The following is a 17,629-nucleotide window of genomic DNA, read 5'->3' on the forward strand; positions in this document are numbered from 1 at the left end:
GTAGAAATGTGGTAGAGTGGAATACACACTAACTCTGGAATGAGAGAAGAGACCACACTTATTTGTGTGGTCATGGACAAGGCACTTAACCTCCCTGGAGCCTTGATTTTCACATCTATAAAATGAGGGGGCTGGGTTATATGGCTTCTGATGTCCCTTCCAGTTCTATGATCTAGTCCTATGATGTAGATCTATGATCCCATGATATTAGAGAGTTAGTTGACTCAGATTCTTTGTAGTCAAATGGCTTGCCAATTGTCAAACAGCTAGTAAGTATCAGAGGCAGGCTTTGAACTCAGACACTCCTGGCTCCATGTCTCACACTTGAATATTCTGTGATCACTATGACATGCTCTTTCTCCTTGGCAAACTTATTAGTCATTCTAGATATGATTTTAAGGCCTGATATCCTTTGTTTTCCCCGAAAGGAATGGTATAATGCTAGTCATCAATTGTATAGTCAGTCATGGGATTCTTGAGTAACAAGGACAAAAACATTGACAGGTTGTTGAAGTTTGTTTTCTGTGTCTTTGAATAATCCTAGGTTTTTTTTTATACTGAACTCATGAAAATTCTCCAAAAGATGAGAAATGGAGAAAAGGAAATGAATTTTACTTCATTCTGAAGTTAAATGACATGAATAAAATCTCTTTCAGACAAGACAATCTCATCAAATTATCTTAAAGATAAATTAGCCATAACCATGTAAAGCACTTGGTTAGAGATTATCAGGTTTATAAGAAATGAGCTGTGAATTCTGGCATACAACTTCCATTTTTTATTATCTCTTAAAAGTGAAGCTAGAAAATGTCCAGAGAAATACAACTAAAATGATTGGTCCAGATGGACATATTCTTCATTTAAAAATGCCTTATAATGGAGGCTTTAACCAGATATATATATATATATACACACACATATATATATATATATATATATATATATATATATATATATATACCAAGTTTTTATTTTAATCAATGCTGTGAATAGCAGCATTATTCTTTCATTAAGTGTTCCTAGATGCCATTCATATTTAAGTTTACACACACACACACACACACACACACACGCACACACACATTTCCCCTCAGAAGTAACGATTTTAAAATTAAAGGCTGAACTTGTCAGAACCATACCAATAAGTGGGCAAAATGATAATATTATTACCAAGCCTCGACAAAACAAACTCCTTAGGGAAGATAATAGAAGGTTTGTAAAAATGAATGGACAATGTGTGAAGGGTAAGATATTTTATTTGTAACTCTAGTGCCTAGTATAGTGTAGGTGCTTAGTAAATGGGTATTAAATTTAATTGAATTGTACATTTCCTTTAAGAATAGATCAAAATGAGAGGTTAGATTAAAGAAAGTTTTATGGGCTGAGAGACATTAAATTGTTTCCAAAACAATTTCCTTTGAAAAATGCTATCATACACAATGCTATTTTATCACAGTAAAGATTCATGATTACTAAAGAGAAGATGATCTCTGAATGACCTTTCCAGCATAATTCTATGGTGAAAAGAAGTTCATATTTCTCTCTATTTTCCATCAGGAGCTTTGCTTGGTTTTTCCTTCCATGGAACATCATGCCTCCTCCAGGATAAGTTGATCACCCAAAATCACATTAACTCAGTTTTTGATACTGAACAACTTCTTGGTTGGAGGGTAGAACAATAAACTCCACCTAAAGCTTTCCTTTATAGGGGTTCAGAACTTTGCAAGCGTAATGACAATCTTGCTAGCGGCTACTGTGGCGATGCAAGACCAACAACACCAGCACACAGGCTGCCAGCACAGAGTCTTTGATCTACTTGCCTAAGGAAAGCATCTTTAAAGGGTTAACAATCTCACTTAATTATTGTAACTATCAACTTAAAGGGTTAACAATCTCACTTAATTATTTTAACTATCATATTAGTTGCTCTCCTGGTTCTTTTCCTATTCTGGGTTGTAAAGCCCCTAAAATCGGGCTCCAGTCTACATTTCCAATTTTTTTCACACTAATCCGCTGTATATATTATATATTCTGAACTAACTAGACTATTATCTGTTCCCTGAGTAATTCATTTTCTTCAGTTTCATTATCCTAGATGTGTCTGTCTGTCTATCTATCTATCTATCTATCTATCTATCATTCCTTCTAAAGACATTTAGTCAATCCCTATGAAAGATCTCCATGAATAAAGGCTCCTTACTCATGGGTTAAAATGATTAATACTATGCAGCTTAATCAAACACTTAGGGCCGAAGGTCTGGACAGAATGAATGTAACTGGGCTGTTCTTAAAACCTCAGATACCTGGAATGTACTTTCTCCACATATTCCTGTTGAAATCCTTTTCTTCCTTCTAGGGCTATCTCAGGGTCCAGTTCCTTCATGAAGATTTCCTTGACATCCCTGGATGTATACAACTCCTCTGTGAATTTTTGTAGGCTAGGGAACATTGGCAAGGTCTACGTCTCTACTTTTTTTAAAGTTCATTCTCCCTTGCACAACAATATGTGTGTGTGTTGTATCTCCTTACTGACACCTGACCCAAACTTCAGGGTAAACACTACTGGTTTTCTTCTTTCTATCTCTGGCAGTAAGCACAGCTTCCTATGATTATAAAATGTTTTATAAATGTTGGTTGAATTGAATTCTCCCTTTTTCCTTTGATTGAACCTCCCTTGTTTAGGAAGCACTTTGCTGTACAGTACTTATCTATAAGCATATCTGCTCTACTATTACATTTATAAATTAGGTTTGTCAATGTATGACATAATGCAGTCCTGTGGATGAACACAAAATTAGAAAAATGTTTAACTTTACTGATGGTAACTAAAAGGCCTTTGAGTACGTTGTTAGAATAGGGATAGGAATAGAAATTGTGATTTCACTGTTAATGGAGATCGTCCTATGGGGCAATGCCCTATATCAATATAGGTCATTGTACAACTTATGGTCTTAGAGGGTTGCCTCGAGAGCACTGAGGGGTTAAGTGATCTGCCTCATGTATCTATCAATTAGTACTTCAACCAAAGGCTTTCAGAGAGTAGAAATAGAGAGTACAAGTCTACTATCTAAAAACTATGAAAACTATGCCATGCTGCCCCTCTAATGTTGACAGGATACGTTAAGTTGAAATGAACAAAGATATGTCTAAGAGAAAATCAATGTTCAGGTCATTCAAATGATAAAAACAATCCAATATTATCTCCCAGGATCTTAGGTTTTACCCAATAAACATGAAAGTTCTTCATTATTACTTTTTAATGTTCAGACGGCAGGTGGATACAATTGAAAAATCTCTTAATAGTTATTGCTTGCCTCTGGCAATAGCCATTATAAATTTTTATCAGGAACAGAATACATATTTTTGGTTGAGAAATTAAACAAAAAGAAAAGAAGATAGTAATTCAAGTGATTTATTTTACTCCCCATTCAGGTGTACATAGCAAATGCTTAACGACTACTTTTTTCATTCATTCATTCTGTGCATTTCCTGTCCTTATAGTCTCAGATTCTTAAGGCCTAAGGATGGAAGATCAATTGTAGTTAGTTGGGCTATGAAGGTTGTGGTGGGAACTCAGTTATATTTCTGTGTATGGCATGAAGTACTCATTAAACAGAGTGGTGGAATGAATAATTTGTATTTATAAGACTCTTTAAAGTTTACAAAGCATTTTACATATATTACTTCATTTGATTAACACAATTCTGTGATGTTATTATCATCTTTATTGTTCAGATAAAGAAATTGAGGCTCAGAGAAGTTAGTTTACTTGTTCAAATCACACAGCTATTATGTGTCAAAATTAGGACTTGAACCCAGGTTTCTTCTGACTCAGAGGATAGTGTTTTTTGCACTATATCATGCTATCTCTTACCAGAACATTGAACTCATGACAAAACTTTTTTTTTTAAATCATGGCATTGTCACCAATTCTGAGGAAATTTATTTGACCTTTTTCAGCTTTAATTTCCTTGTCTGTAAAACTTGAGACAATATATTACCTCACAAGATTTTAAACTGTAAAATACTATGTTAATGACCATTATTGCTATGGATTGCTTTCCCAAGGGGCCAGAGAAGAATACAACATAAGGAATTTATGGTGGGATCTATTTGATCACCATTTGGAGATAACTTTATCTTCTTCTTAGTCCTGCTGAGGTTATAACTTGTAGAAATATGTCCTTTCTTGGATTGATCATGAGGGTACAATTTAATAGTTTCTGCCCAGAAATTCTCTGACATGAGGAGCAAAGAATTCAGTTAAAAGTCCTAGAGAACTTCATTGTACTGACCTATATGACCCAAAAATTAGGAGAAAGAGGTTTATGATTATATTCAAAGGGAAGTTACAGAACAATGCAGAACATTTAGAAAATGGAGGGTTTTGGTTATTTGAGAGTTTTGTGTAATGGAAAAATGCTTTGTATCATCGATTATCAATTTTAAAATGATTGGAATGATACTAAAATACACGCTATATGAAGAACATAATTCAACCTTTATTCATTGATTCTGAAGTTAATTGCATGTGATTTAACATCTCAAGGTCAGCATTATGAGTATCTCTCATCATTTTACAGGTTTATAGAGATAGAAAGTATATCAAATAGAGATATAGAGTATATTTATAGAGATAGAAAGTATATATATACATATGTGTACATATATATGTATACATAAATACATAAATACTATTAGGTTGAATTGGTATACATTGACCCTGTGACAATCTTTTGATGTTGCTTTAAAATCCTTGAAATCAGTTTCCTCACTTCTGATATTTCTCTTTAATAAAATAATAATGTATAATAAAAAAAAATCCACTAAAGTGCTTTCTAGTTGTATAGATTCCGAATAAATGCAAGATTACCTTGTTTATTATTTTTCCTTATTCTATTACAAATATAAGTTGATCAGTTTCAGTCTATATTCCTCTCTTTGCTTCAATTACTTAAATAGTTATCATTTAGAACATGTTATACTGATAAACCAATGACAAATACAAATATAATTTAAAATATAATAAAGTTTTTAAGATAATTCAGGGGGTTGTCTCAAAAGTTTTAGTTTTTGTAAAAAAAGGTTTAGTAGCTTAAATGCACTAAGATTTTGGGGACACATTGTATGATATAACAAATATAAGCATAAAATTATTCACGAAAATATAGATAAATTTTACCTGCCCCAATAACTCTCTCAATGTGAATCCTCGAAGGATCTATTTCCTTTGCAAATTCATGCACAGCTAGGGATGGATCTTCGTATGTATCTGGATCAACATAGGTTTTGATTCCCGGGAAGTGCACTGTAGGAAAATAAACATTTTACTTTGGTTTAGACTATTTCAATGATCATATATGATAACAAGCATTTAAAATGGAAGATGAACTATCAAACTAGTCATGTCTTATTACTAATTCAAATTTTGCCCTACCTACCTATTCTTAAAAGGCATCCTACTTAGCATTATACTTAAAATTAACTGAGGGTATGGGTTAAAAGGGAGAAATGTTCATAGATTATTAAATTGGGCAGACAGCTTCTCTTCAAAAACAAAATCACATGGTTATATCACTCTTTACAAAATTCTACTGTACTGCACAGCATGGTAAAGAAGTAATTTCAAGTCCTTGGCACAATTTTTGGCACGTTTGTTTATTCAGTTGTTTCAGGCATCTCTGATCCTTCTTGTCCTGATTCGGGGCTTTTGTGGCAGAGATACTAGAGTTGTTTGCCTTTTCTTCTCCAGTGAATTAAGGCAAACAGGGTTAAGGGACTTGTCTAGCATCATATAGCTAGTAAGTATCTGAGTTAGAATTTGAACTCAGATCTTCACTCCAGGCCTAGCTCTGTATCCACTGTGCCACTTAGCTGCCCCTCCTGGTACATAGTAGGGACTTAATAAATGTTCATTTTGTACCAAGATGGAAAGGCCTCAAATTATATCACTAATGGCTTCGGGATCAAATACAAACCCATTTGGTGTTGGGCTAATTGGGTAGCCTGGATTTCTTCTCAAAATAAAGTTTTAAGTGCATAAAACAAAACACATAAGATTGTAAAGGAAACCAATTATATTGAAATACAGTTATCAAAATATTAAAAAATCAAATTCTTGCACTGCACATTAAGAACTTTTGTTTTACATAAAGTAATTTCTTGTTCTTCATACATCCATTCCTAGTTCCCCCAGTTATTAGTTCCTCTATCAAGATATTTCTATAATTATATACTTATATTTGCACATATAGTCTACCCTGAAAGAACATAAGCCTCTTGAGGGCAAAAGTTATGTCACTTTTGACTGGCACCTAGCACCGAATAGTAACGTTAAAAAAAGATTGATTGACTATGATTCCTTATGCTACTGATATTCGTAGTGACAGTGAATGAGATAGAGGGTGCTAAAAAGCATATCATTCCTAGACCATCTACTAACACTAATTTAGTTGTTGGTACTCCAAATTTACTATCTCTGAAATTTTCAATAAATAAGATGAACCATATTAAAGTGCAATTTCTTGCTATAAGTGAAACTGAAAGACATAAAGAAAGTATAAACAAGTGGTAAGATAGCTCATGGTTTCCCTAGGGAGAGGCAAATAAAAGATTTGGTGGCGTTGTTTTTATCTGATTCTCAAAGGAGAAGAGGGAACATGGGACATTTTGACATTTCACTTTATGTACTCATGATGTGTGTAGAAAATAGACTCTCATGAAGATAATTGAAGTTTATATGTTAATATTTGTTGCCGAACATGAAGAAGTATAGAAAATTTATGATGTACTTGACAGAATCCTCTAAACTAAGTAAACCTTTATCTTGCAACTCTATTGCTTGAACATGAAGGTGGATGTAGGAATTAATGCTGAAATATATGATAGAAAATTCACACTACAATCAAGAAATGAAAGAGGTCAAGTAATTATGGCCTACTCAGAAGTTGTCTGTATAGCATGAATACTTTTATCAAGAAGACAATTGAAAGGTACTAAATGTGATGGGCACTGAATAGGATTACAAAAATAATGAAATTTACTCTAATTCAGAAACTATTGGTTATTGACATGGGAGTAATTTAAGCTATTTGTGTGAAACCTGGTCATTGACTGCTTCAAGTGAAGGTAAAAGTCAATGCCAATGTATATGAAAAGATAAAAATGAGAAAATACTATGCTTAATTATAGTAACTTCAACATGACTTATTTGACCAAGTTGTTTACTCTGAAAAATGGTAAACTATTGAAAATAAAGACACTTACATAATGAAAAACATTTCTTTTAAAAAGTTATCTTTTTCAATTACATGCAAAAATAATTTTTAACCTTGACTGTTTACAATTTTGAGTTCCAAGTTCCCCTCCATCCTCCCTTCCCTCCCTCCTCATTGATAAAGCAAGCAATTTGATAAAGGTTATACAAGTGCAGTCATGCAAAACACATTTCCATATTAGTCTTATTGTGAAAGAAAACAGACAAAAAGAGAAAAAATCCAGTATACTTTGATCTGTATTCAGATTCTATCAGTTCTTTTTCACATTCTTTTTAAAATTATTGGAACTTAAATACACAATAAGAAAAAAAGAAACATATAGTTGTATTGGCAACCAAAAATGGTGAGTACAGAATGTACCAGAACGTGAGTACAATGCACATGCGGATCGACTAGCAAAGATTGCTACTGAATGTATTGTCCCTACTCCGACTCCAACTGATGACCCAGCCTTAGCAAGATGGGTCCACCAGACTGCTGGCCATTTAGGGGTCCAGGCCACCCATCGATGGGCACAGGATCGAGGTATCAGTATTTCTCATGCGTTGTTAAAACAAATAACAGAGGAGTGTTGTATATGCCAATTAGAAAAAGAACGAACTCTTCCTAGGATAGTTACTGGAGAAATAGCAAGGGGAAAAGTTCCAGCCCAAATTTGGCAGATAGATTATATTGGCCCACTACCCCAGGATAAAGGATGTAAATATGTATGTACGTGTGTTGACACCTATTCAGGTGTACTAGTGGCTTGTCCTTATAAAGACGCAACTCAGAAAAACACCTGTAAAACTTTAGATATTGTAAGTTTATATTATGGAACCCCAATGCAGATTCAAAGTGACAATGGGTCACATTTCAAGGGCAAAGAAGTGAAAAGATATTGTGTGTTGAATAATATAGAATGGATATATCATATTCCATATTACCCACAAGCATCTGGGCTAATTGAAAGAATGAATGGATTGTTGAAAGAACAGCTGAGAAAATTAAGCTCAAATAATTCATATCGACATTGGAAGGATAATTTGTCTATTGCCTTACGTAATTTGAATAATAGGCCCTTAGGGGGAGTACACCTCTAGCCAGAATGATGACCCCAAATCTGCAGATCAGAGAACAGCAAACATGTGAGATCCAAAACATTGAATTTGGACTGTGAGGGAAGATGTCCCACTACCAAGTCCAGGAACACCTGGTTCAGCAGGATATGATTTACATTGTATAGAGAATTTTAGGTTAAATAGGAAAGAGATAAGAAAAACCCCTACTGGAGTATGTATGAGAATCCCCAAGAATCATCTTGGACGGATATTACCTAAACCAGGATTAGCGGCTCAAGGAATACATGTATTGGCTGGAGTGATAGATTCTAATTATCAAAAAGAAATTGTTGTGACACTCCAGAATATGGGTAAAAAACCTGTACAATTTTGTAGAAATGATAGGATGGTTCAAGTCATTATTATCCCCTGTGAAAAAATACCCTTTGTGAAAACTGACCCTCCTCCCAAAATAACTACTAGAGGGGCAAAAGGGTCTTGCTCCATTGATAGAATAAAGTCAGGAGCTAAGGTATGGGTAAAACGGAAGCCAGATGATATTCCAAAGGCTGCAGAAGTTATAGCCCATGGGAAGGACAACACTGTAACAGTTGTCTATTCAGGGGAAAATAATTACCAAATCGTACCCCTGAACCATATATTTTACCGTGAATAGGTTATAATAATAGATTCACAGACTCCACAGGTATGGCTGATGCTGGTAAATGCCATAAGCCACTCAGAGGAAAGGTAACTTTGTGTGATTAACGGATGAAAACTTGTACATTTGGGGAAAGGCTGGGAGGACAATCTTAGTCTCTATCTAGGGTGGGATCCTCTTGGCTTCCTCATTATGTTCCTTTTGAAAAGAAACATTTCCCACCTGAGTTTGGCTCTGATGTTGGATCTTTGCATAACTGAAATCTCAACCAAACTTGAGATGATTTTATTTGAAGAATTATAGTCCATACTTGTCTATTCTTTTTGTCCTTTGTTTTGGCTAACCTTGTTGCTAGTTTTGTTTCCTTCAGGCTTAAGCACCCTGCACTTTCCAGTGACTGCCTAAGCATGTAGCATTCTTGGAATTCCTGCCAGCTCGTTAAAGAAATGACCTCTGGAATGGGACTTTTTGGGGGCAGGGCCATCTCTACATCCAATTTCAGCATGAAGAAGCTATGGAAAATGAGACCTTCACCCCTCACCCCAAGATTTTGAGCCCCAATCGTTCAAGGGGGGTGGAAATGATGATAGTGTTCTGTTTACTTATTTTGTGTTATCCTTGCTGTGTTGTTTTATTGTTATGATATTATTGATCCTATGTAATGGATACAAGGATTTAGGGGTGGACATTTAAATTATTAATAATTATTTTGGGGATGATTGATTGAAGAGATTATCTTGCTGGGATCTAGGGGTGGATCACATTTGAATCGTAAACCAATATTTAGGAATGTCACCAAATGATATGTTTTGCTTTATAATGAATGATATGTTTTAGTTTCCTTTGTAATTGGATCACAATGTATGTTCTAGGATACATGGCTGATTAGATTATGTATCCTATAACAAGGGGTGGAGTGTATTGGCAACCAAAAATGGGCTCCTTAGCACTTAGTCAACAAGTGCCCTTGACTAGTTTGGCTTTTTCCCCTGAACTGAATGCTGTTTGTATCTTGGACTGGAGTAAGCTTGTCGGCCCCTTCACCTTGCTTCCCTTGCTTAAGCTGATGGAAAAAACCTGTGCTTTTCTGGTCAACCCCTTCACCTTGCTTAAGCAGATTGAAAGAACCTGTGCTTTCCCCGGCGTACCTTACACCCCCGCAGAAGCTGGATGGTTAAAAGCAGCTCCCGTTGGAGCCAGAGGCTGCTACAGCTACAGTTACAGCTACAGTTACAGCTACAGTTACAGCTACAGTTACAGTTACAGTTACAGCTACAGTTGCAGTCACAGCCACAGCCACAGACACAGCTGAAGCAGGAGCTGCCAGTAGCAGAGCTGACCTACGGGAGGAAGCTGAACAAAGACTTCAGGCCAGTGGGTAATCTTATTACCATAGAGGGGGAAGCATGATTTTGCTTTACGCAATCATGCTTCTCTGTAGCCTCCTGGTTACTCTTTCAAGGCGTACTTATTGGGCCTGGAAGCCTTTGATCAATATATCAAAATGGGGTTGCTGGTTCATGGGTTGGTTACTGTGGAGCCTAAATATATGTTTTGATTCTTTTGCCTTCTACTTTGAGAGTTTCTTATATCCGGCGGTTCCGAACGTTTCAGACATGTTTATGATCCTCTTTGAGATTATAAACTCTGCCCTCCTAATACAATAGTAAGCTTAAATATTGAAACAAATACAAAATAACAAAGAAAAAAAATCATGTCATATGCACAGCAGAACCTAAAAGAGGATTCAAAATATATAGCAACAAATTTCCATTTCAAGAAAGCCTCTAAAAATACTACATGTTGTGTTCAGAACTGTCCATCTTTCTTTTGCTTCCTTGTTAGTTTTTCATTCTCTGCTGTGTACTTTTTACTTTGTTCTTTTTCCTCCCTTCTTCCAAACCCCTCCAAGGCTACAATTAAGTGTAGATATATTTACATAGAGATATACAGATACACATACACATCTACATACATAAACATATACTTCCCCTAACAAATTCTACTTCTGATCTACTTGTTTTTATGCTTGTGCATATCTATTATTTCCTATTCTTCTTGACTCCTCTATTTTACTTCTATCCACTATCTTTCCCTCCTATTACTTAACTTACCCCTCTTCCATGGATCCTCCCTTTATCCTCCCATAGACATTAATCTAAACACCCTTCTATAACTCCCTTTCACCTATTCCCTCTCCCTTCCCTCTAAGGATCCCTCGTTTATCCTCTTTCCCTTCCTATCCATTTAGTGTGTTATTTCTTTCTGAATTTAGAAGACTTTTGTACTCTTCTAGATATATATGTATTGTTCTCTCTTAAACCCATTCCTGATGAAAGTAGGTTTCCAGAAATAACAGCTTTCCTCCCCCATCTAATTCCTCTGGGTTGGTTCTTCCTCTTGCATCTCATTTGTATAAAATAATTAATCTTTAGCTGTTCTGAAATGGTTTTACTTTTCAAAGTCATAGTCGGGTCTACCACAATATTTCTTAGGAACTACCCAATTATCTTAGATATCACAATTTAACAATCTTAATAATAACAATCTTAGGCATATGTTTTACATTTTACATACATAAAAGGTAAACAATCTGTCCTTAATAAATCCCTTGTAATTAGTCTTTGATAATTAGTCTTATATTTCTCTTGGTTCTTGTATGTCAAATCTCCTAAGTTCAGTTTTTTTAACCAAGTCCTGAAAATCTGATAGTTCATTAAATGTCCATTTTTTTTTCATTCAGGATTATGCTTATCTTTGCTGGGTATCATATTTTTGACTGGAACCTCGGTTCTTTTGCTCTTTGATATACAGTGTTCCAAGACCCGTGATCTTTTAGTGTCACTGATGCTAGGTCTTGTGTGATTCAATTTGTGGTACTGCCATATTTAAATTGTTTTTTTTCCATGTTTTTCTTGCATCATTCTTATTTCCCTTTCCATTTTTTCTTCTACTTCTTTTACTTGATTTTCCAAATCCTTTTTGAGCTCTTCCATGGCCTGAGACCAATCCATATTTTTCTTGGAGGCTTTTGATGTAGGACCTTTGACTTTAACTTCTTCTGGCTATACGTTTTGATCTTCTTTGTTACCAAAGAAAGATTCTATAGTCTGAGGTTTTTTTACGCTGTCTGTTCATTCTCCCAGCCAATTACTTGACTTTTGAGCTCTTTGTCAGGGTATGACTACTCCTGGAGTAGAGAGTGCTCTATCCCAAGCTTCAGGGGTTTTATGCTGCTTTTTCCAGAGCTACTTCCAGGCACCCGTAAATTTTCAGTTCTTCTGAGGTGGTATGATCCAACGAAAGGTGTTTACTCCTATCCTGGCCTATGCTCTGGTCTGTGAGTGATCTCAAGCACTCTTTTCTGCCATGTAACTACCAGGAGGACTCCCTTTCCATAGCCACCACAAGCTCTGCCTCACCAGTGCTCCTCCTCCCCCCAGGACCACCAACTAGGATTGCAATACAGATCTAAGCAGGGCAAAGCAAGAGAATCCTGCCTCAGTACCAGCAAAGAGATCCCTGCACTCCTGCTCTGAGCAGCTGCTTGATTTCCTCCACTGTCTATGGGCCTGGAGTTCTGGAAGCAGCTGCCACTGCTGCTGCTGCCAGGAAGCCAATGCAGCCACCTCTCCCATCAAGGCTGGGGCCAGACCATGTCCTTCTCTCACCTAGGTCCAGCAGTTTTCCCATTGACTTGCTAAGTTGTCTTTGGCATTTGTGGGTTGAGAAGTCTGGAAAACACCACAGTGTGATAGACCTTTCCCAGTGATCATCCAGCCCATCTTGGGCTGGAGACTTGTTTTACTCTATCATTTTGTGTAGCTCTAAATTTGTTTAGAGTCATTTTTTACAGGTGTTTGGAGGGCTTTGGGGGAGAGTGCAAGCAAGTCCTTCCTTTCACTCCATCTAGGCTCAATCCCCTTGTTTTTTTTTCTTGTTGCTTGTTTTATTTTATCCTTTAGCTGGGGTTTTCAGAATTTGACTATAATATTCCTATGAGTTTTCCTCATAGGATCTCTTTCAGGTGATGATTGGTGGATTTTTCCCCCTATTTTCACTTTCCCATATTGTTCTAATGCTCCAGGACAATTTTCTTTAATTTTTTTCTTGTATTATTTTATCAAAATTCTTTTTTTGATCACAACCTTCAGATAATCTGATTATTCTTATGTTTTCTCTGTTTGATCTGTTCTCCATATCAGTTGTTTTTCTTATGAGATGTTTCACATTCTCTTCTATTTTTTCATTCTGTATAGTTTGTTTTATTATTTCTTGATCTCTTATATCTCTTATCTCACTGGCTTCCCCTTGCCCAATTCTGATTCTCAAGATGTCATTTTCTTCCTTAAGATTCTGGATCTTCTTTTCTAATCGATTCACTTTCTTTACATATTCTTCATGTTTTTCTTGGATTATTCTTATTTTTTTTTTGGTTTAATTTTTTCTCAATCTCTCTCATTTGATTTTTTTAAATCTTTTTAAAGTTCTCCTATGGATTCTTTTTGAGCCAGTGAGCATTTGACATTATTCTTTGGGGTAGAAGAGGATTTCTTTGCTTCAGTATCCTCCTCCGTAAATGAAACCTCAGTCTTGTCTATTCCCATAGTAACTCTCTATGGTTGGATTCTTTCTCCTTTGCCTGTATATATTTTTTAATTGGTAGTAGCTTAGTTTTTATAATCACTTCTAGTCATGCCATATTGGGAATAGTGCCTCTGGCCTCACATCCTCCTTCAGTTCTCCCCTCTAGTCTGAATTGGAACCAAGACCTCCAGCTTCATATAAGTGCCCAGTGTCCTGATCCCATTGCTTCTACACTCACCTAGAGTGTGCTGGTTCCTTCTTGCCGACAGCTGCATATATGCAGCTCTGCTGTGTGTAGGGTTCCTTGGCAGCAGAGATTCCCTCAATCTTCCCTGGCTCAGACCCCAATACCCCTCACCGTCCCAGGGGTAAAAGTTCCTGTTACTGGGGCTGAGGCAGTCTTCTATACTAAGGTAATCCCAGGGCTTGATACTTGTTGTTTAAGCAGACCTAGGACCTAGCCTGTAGGCATTTACTCTTCACAGGGACCAAACCTCACCCTGGGACTTTTCTTCAGATCTTCTTTGATTGTTCCAGGAAGACCCCTGTTCTTTTCCCTACTCTTATTTACTTTTATCTCTCAGTATTCACCCTAAGGTACTATTTCATTTCTTTTGTTGAGAAAAATCTTGAGAGCTTGGAATATTCTCCCCTACTGAGGGAGAATCTGCTCCCATCAGTTCTTTTTCTGGAATTGGATGGCATTTTTTTTTATCGCAGGTCTTTCAGAACTGTCTTAGATCTTTGTATTGCTGAGAATAGGTAAGTCATTCACAATTGATCATTGTACATGTTGTGTTGGTAAGCAAAATAGCCTTTTTTTGTTGGAAAATAGAATTTTATTGACATTAAAAATACATGCATTCATGAAAGAAAAGTGAAATTGTCCTTCAGCCTGTGTGTTGTGTCAGTATTCTGTGACTTCAGTCCTGATTTCATTCAATCTCATATGAAAATGGGAGTTCCAAGTAGCCTTGAGAATACCCTTTCTGTGTGGCTCTTTGCTTTCCTAATGACTTATGCATCCCCACTTAAAATTACTTTGCATCTATTTTGTGTTTTGTATTTATTTTCTATACAAATGTTGCACAATAGGACATAAGCTCCTCAAAAGCAGGGGCTGCTTTATTTTTATGCCTTGAACAAAAGAACTTAACAGATGCATGTGGAATGAATGTTGAATTAATCAGTTAATGAACATTTTAATTCATCCTTTCCCTGAATGATCCACCATGATGAGACATATGAACAGTTTTGAGTTCAGACAAACAACGCAGAAAGATTAGTTCTAATTTGGGCTGACACAGTTAATTGTGCTTGGAGAAAGAAAACAGAAAGGAGTGTGGCTCCTGGACCTTTTACTTATTAATTGTATGAATTTTGCCAATCACATCACCCCTATGGCTTTGGCTTTCCCATCTGACAAAGAAACAACGGGACTGTGGAAAAAAAAAGAGAAACACATCATACTGCTAGTGAACTTTTGCTTCTTACCTCAAAGTGTAATGTTGTAAAGATTAAATAGATAAAAAGGCCAGACCTGCACAATTTGGCAGTGGGTAGGGGCCAAAAGTAAAATAGGCTAAACTTCTTTGGGCCACAGATAGGTTTTTAGTGGCTCAGTTTCTAAGTAATGGTATGATTATAAAAAGATTAAGCAATGATTATAAAAAGATTAAAACATTGTTGATCTTTAATTTGAAATTCTCAGGTTGAAAGTTTGCTTTGTTTGAAGGCTGAAATGTTTTCAAACTTAAAAATAAGTATCCATATAACTTTAGGGGCAGTATGACACAGACAAAATTTAAGTTTTATTTCTAACACATTCTGGCTTTGTATTAGCCACTTAACCTCTGAACAACCCGCTGTTGTTCAGTCATGTCTGACTTGTGACCCCATCTGAAGTTTTCTTGGTTTTTGAACATCTGTTTTTAAAACTTTGAGTTCCAAATTCTTCCCCCTCCTCCCTTCACACCCACCCTCCCTAAGAAGTCAAGCAATTCAACACAGTACACATGTGTATCATTATCTATAACCCTTCCACAATACTCATGTTGTGAAAGACTCACTGTATTTTGCTCCTTCTCAACCCAACCCCCTTTATTGAGTTTTCTCCCTTGACCCTGTCCTCTTTCAAAAGTGTTTGTTTTTGATTGCCTCCACCCTTATCTGCCCTGCCCTCCATCATCCCCCCCTTTTTTATCTTCTTCCCTCTTCTTTCCTGTGTGGTAAGATACCCAATTGAATATGTATGGTATTCCCTCCTCAGGCCAAATCTGATGAGAGCAAGATTCACTCATTCCCCCCTCACCTGCCCTCTCCCTTCCTCCCACAGAACTGCTTCCTCTTGTCACCTTTATGCGAGATAATCCACCCCATTCTATCTCTCCCTATCTCCCTCTCTCAATATATTCCTCTCCCATCCCTTAATTTGATTTTATTTCTTTTAGGCATCTTCCCTTCATCTTCAATTAACCCTGTGTCTGCTCTCTCTCACTCTCTCTCTCTCTCTGTCTCTAAATATATATATATATATATATATATATATATATATATATATATACACACACATACATATATACATACATACACATTCACATATATATATGCATATTCCCTTCAGCTACGCTAATACTGAGGTCTCATGAATCATACACGTCATTTTTCCATGTAGGAATGTAAACAAAAGAGTTCAAGTTTAGTAAGTACCTTGCAATTTCTTTTTCTTGTTCTTTTTCTTGATTACCTTTTCATGCTTCTCTTGATTCTTGTGTTTGAAAGTCAAATTTTCCATTCAGCTCTGGTCTTATCACTGAGAAAGCTTGAAACTCCTCTATTTTATTGAAAGTTCATATTTTGCCTTGGAGCATGATACTCAGTTTTGCTGGGTAGGTGATTCTTGGTTTTAATCCTAGCTCCATTGACCTCCAGAATATCATATTCCAAGCCCTTCGATCTCTTCATGTAGAAGCTGCCAGATCTTATGTTATTCTGATTGTGTTTCCACAATACTCAAATTGTTTCTTTCTGGCTGCTTGCAGTATTTTCTCCTTGATCTGGGAGCTCTGGAATTTGGCGACAATATTCCTAGGAGATTTCTTTTTGGGATCTATTTGAGGAGGCAATCGATGGATTCTTTCAATTTCTATTTTGCCCTGTGGCTCTAGAATATCAGGACAGTTCTCCTTGATTATTTCTTGAAAGATGATATCTAGGCTCTTTTTTTGATCATGGATTTCAGGTAGTCCAATCATTTTTAAATTCTCTCTCCTGGATCTATTTTTCAGGTCAATGGTTTTTCCAAGGAGATATTTCACATTGTCTTCCACTTTTTCATTCTTTTGGTTCTGTTTCATAATATCTTGATTTCTCATAAAGTCACTAGCTTCCACTTGCTCCAATCTAATTTTCAAGGTAGTATTTTCTTCAGTAGTCCAGTGGACCTCCTTTTCCATTTGGCTAATTCTGCCTTCCAGGGCATTCTTCTCCTCATTGGCTTTTTGAAGCTCTTTTGCCATTTGAGTTAGTCTATTTTTTTTTCCAGTGGATTTTTTTAAATTTAAATTTATTTATTTATTTAACATATTTGGTTTTCAGCATTGATTTTCACAACAGTTTGAATTACAAATTTTCTCCCCATATCTACCCTCCTCCCCACTCCAAGATGGCATATATTCTGGTTGCCCTGTTCCCCAGTAAGCCCTCTCCTCTATCACCCTCCTCCCCTCTCAACCCCTTTTCCCTTCCTTTCTTGTAGGACAAGATAAATTTCTACACCCCATTGCCTGTGTATCTTATTTTTTAGTTGCATGCAAAAACATTTTTTTTTTTGTTTTTGAACATCTGTTTTTAAAACTTTGAGTTCCAAATTCTCTCCCCTCTTCCCTTCCCACCCACCCTCCCTAAGAAGTCGAGCAATTCAACCTAGGCCACACATGTATCTTTATGTATAACCCTTACATAATACTCATGTTGTGAAAGGCTAACTATATTTTGCTCCTTCAAAACCCATCCTGCTTTATTGAATTTTCTCCCTTGACCCTGCCCCCTTTCCAAAGTGTTTG

General features: G+C 36.2%; 1 protein-coding gene across 1 annotated transcript in view; it reads right to left on the minus strand.

The window, feature by feature from the left end:
- Positions 1 to 17,629, minus strand: part of EPHA6 (EPH receptor A6) — a 1,226,126-nt gene that overhangs the window by 339,385 nt on the left and 869,112 nt on the right. Inside the window, exon 10 of the mRNA XM_036746072.1 lies at positions 5,183 to 5,308. Coding sequence (XP_036601967.1) covers positions 5,183 to 5,308 — 126 coding nt within the window. The remainder of the gene's footprint in view (positions 1 to 5,182; positions 5,309 to 17,629) is intronic.

Source organism: Trichosurus vulpecula, chromosome 2 (assembly GCF_011100635.1).
Source record: "Trichosurus vulpecula isolate mTriVul1 chromosome 2, mTriVul1.pri, whole genome shotgun sequence".
Classification (NCBI taxonomy): Eukaryota; Metazoa; Chordata; class Mammalia; order Diprotodontia; family Phalangeridae; genus Trichosurus; species Trichosurus vulpecula.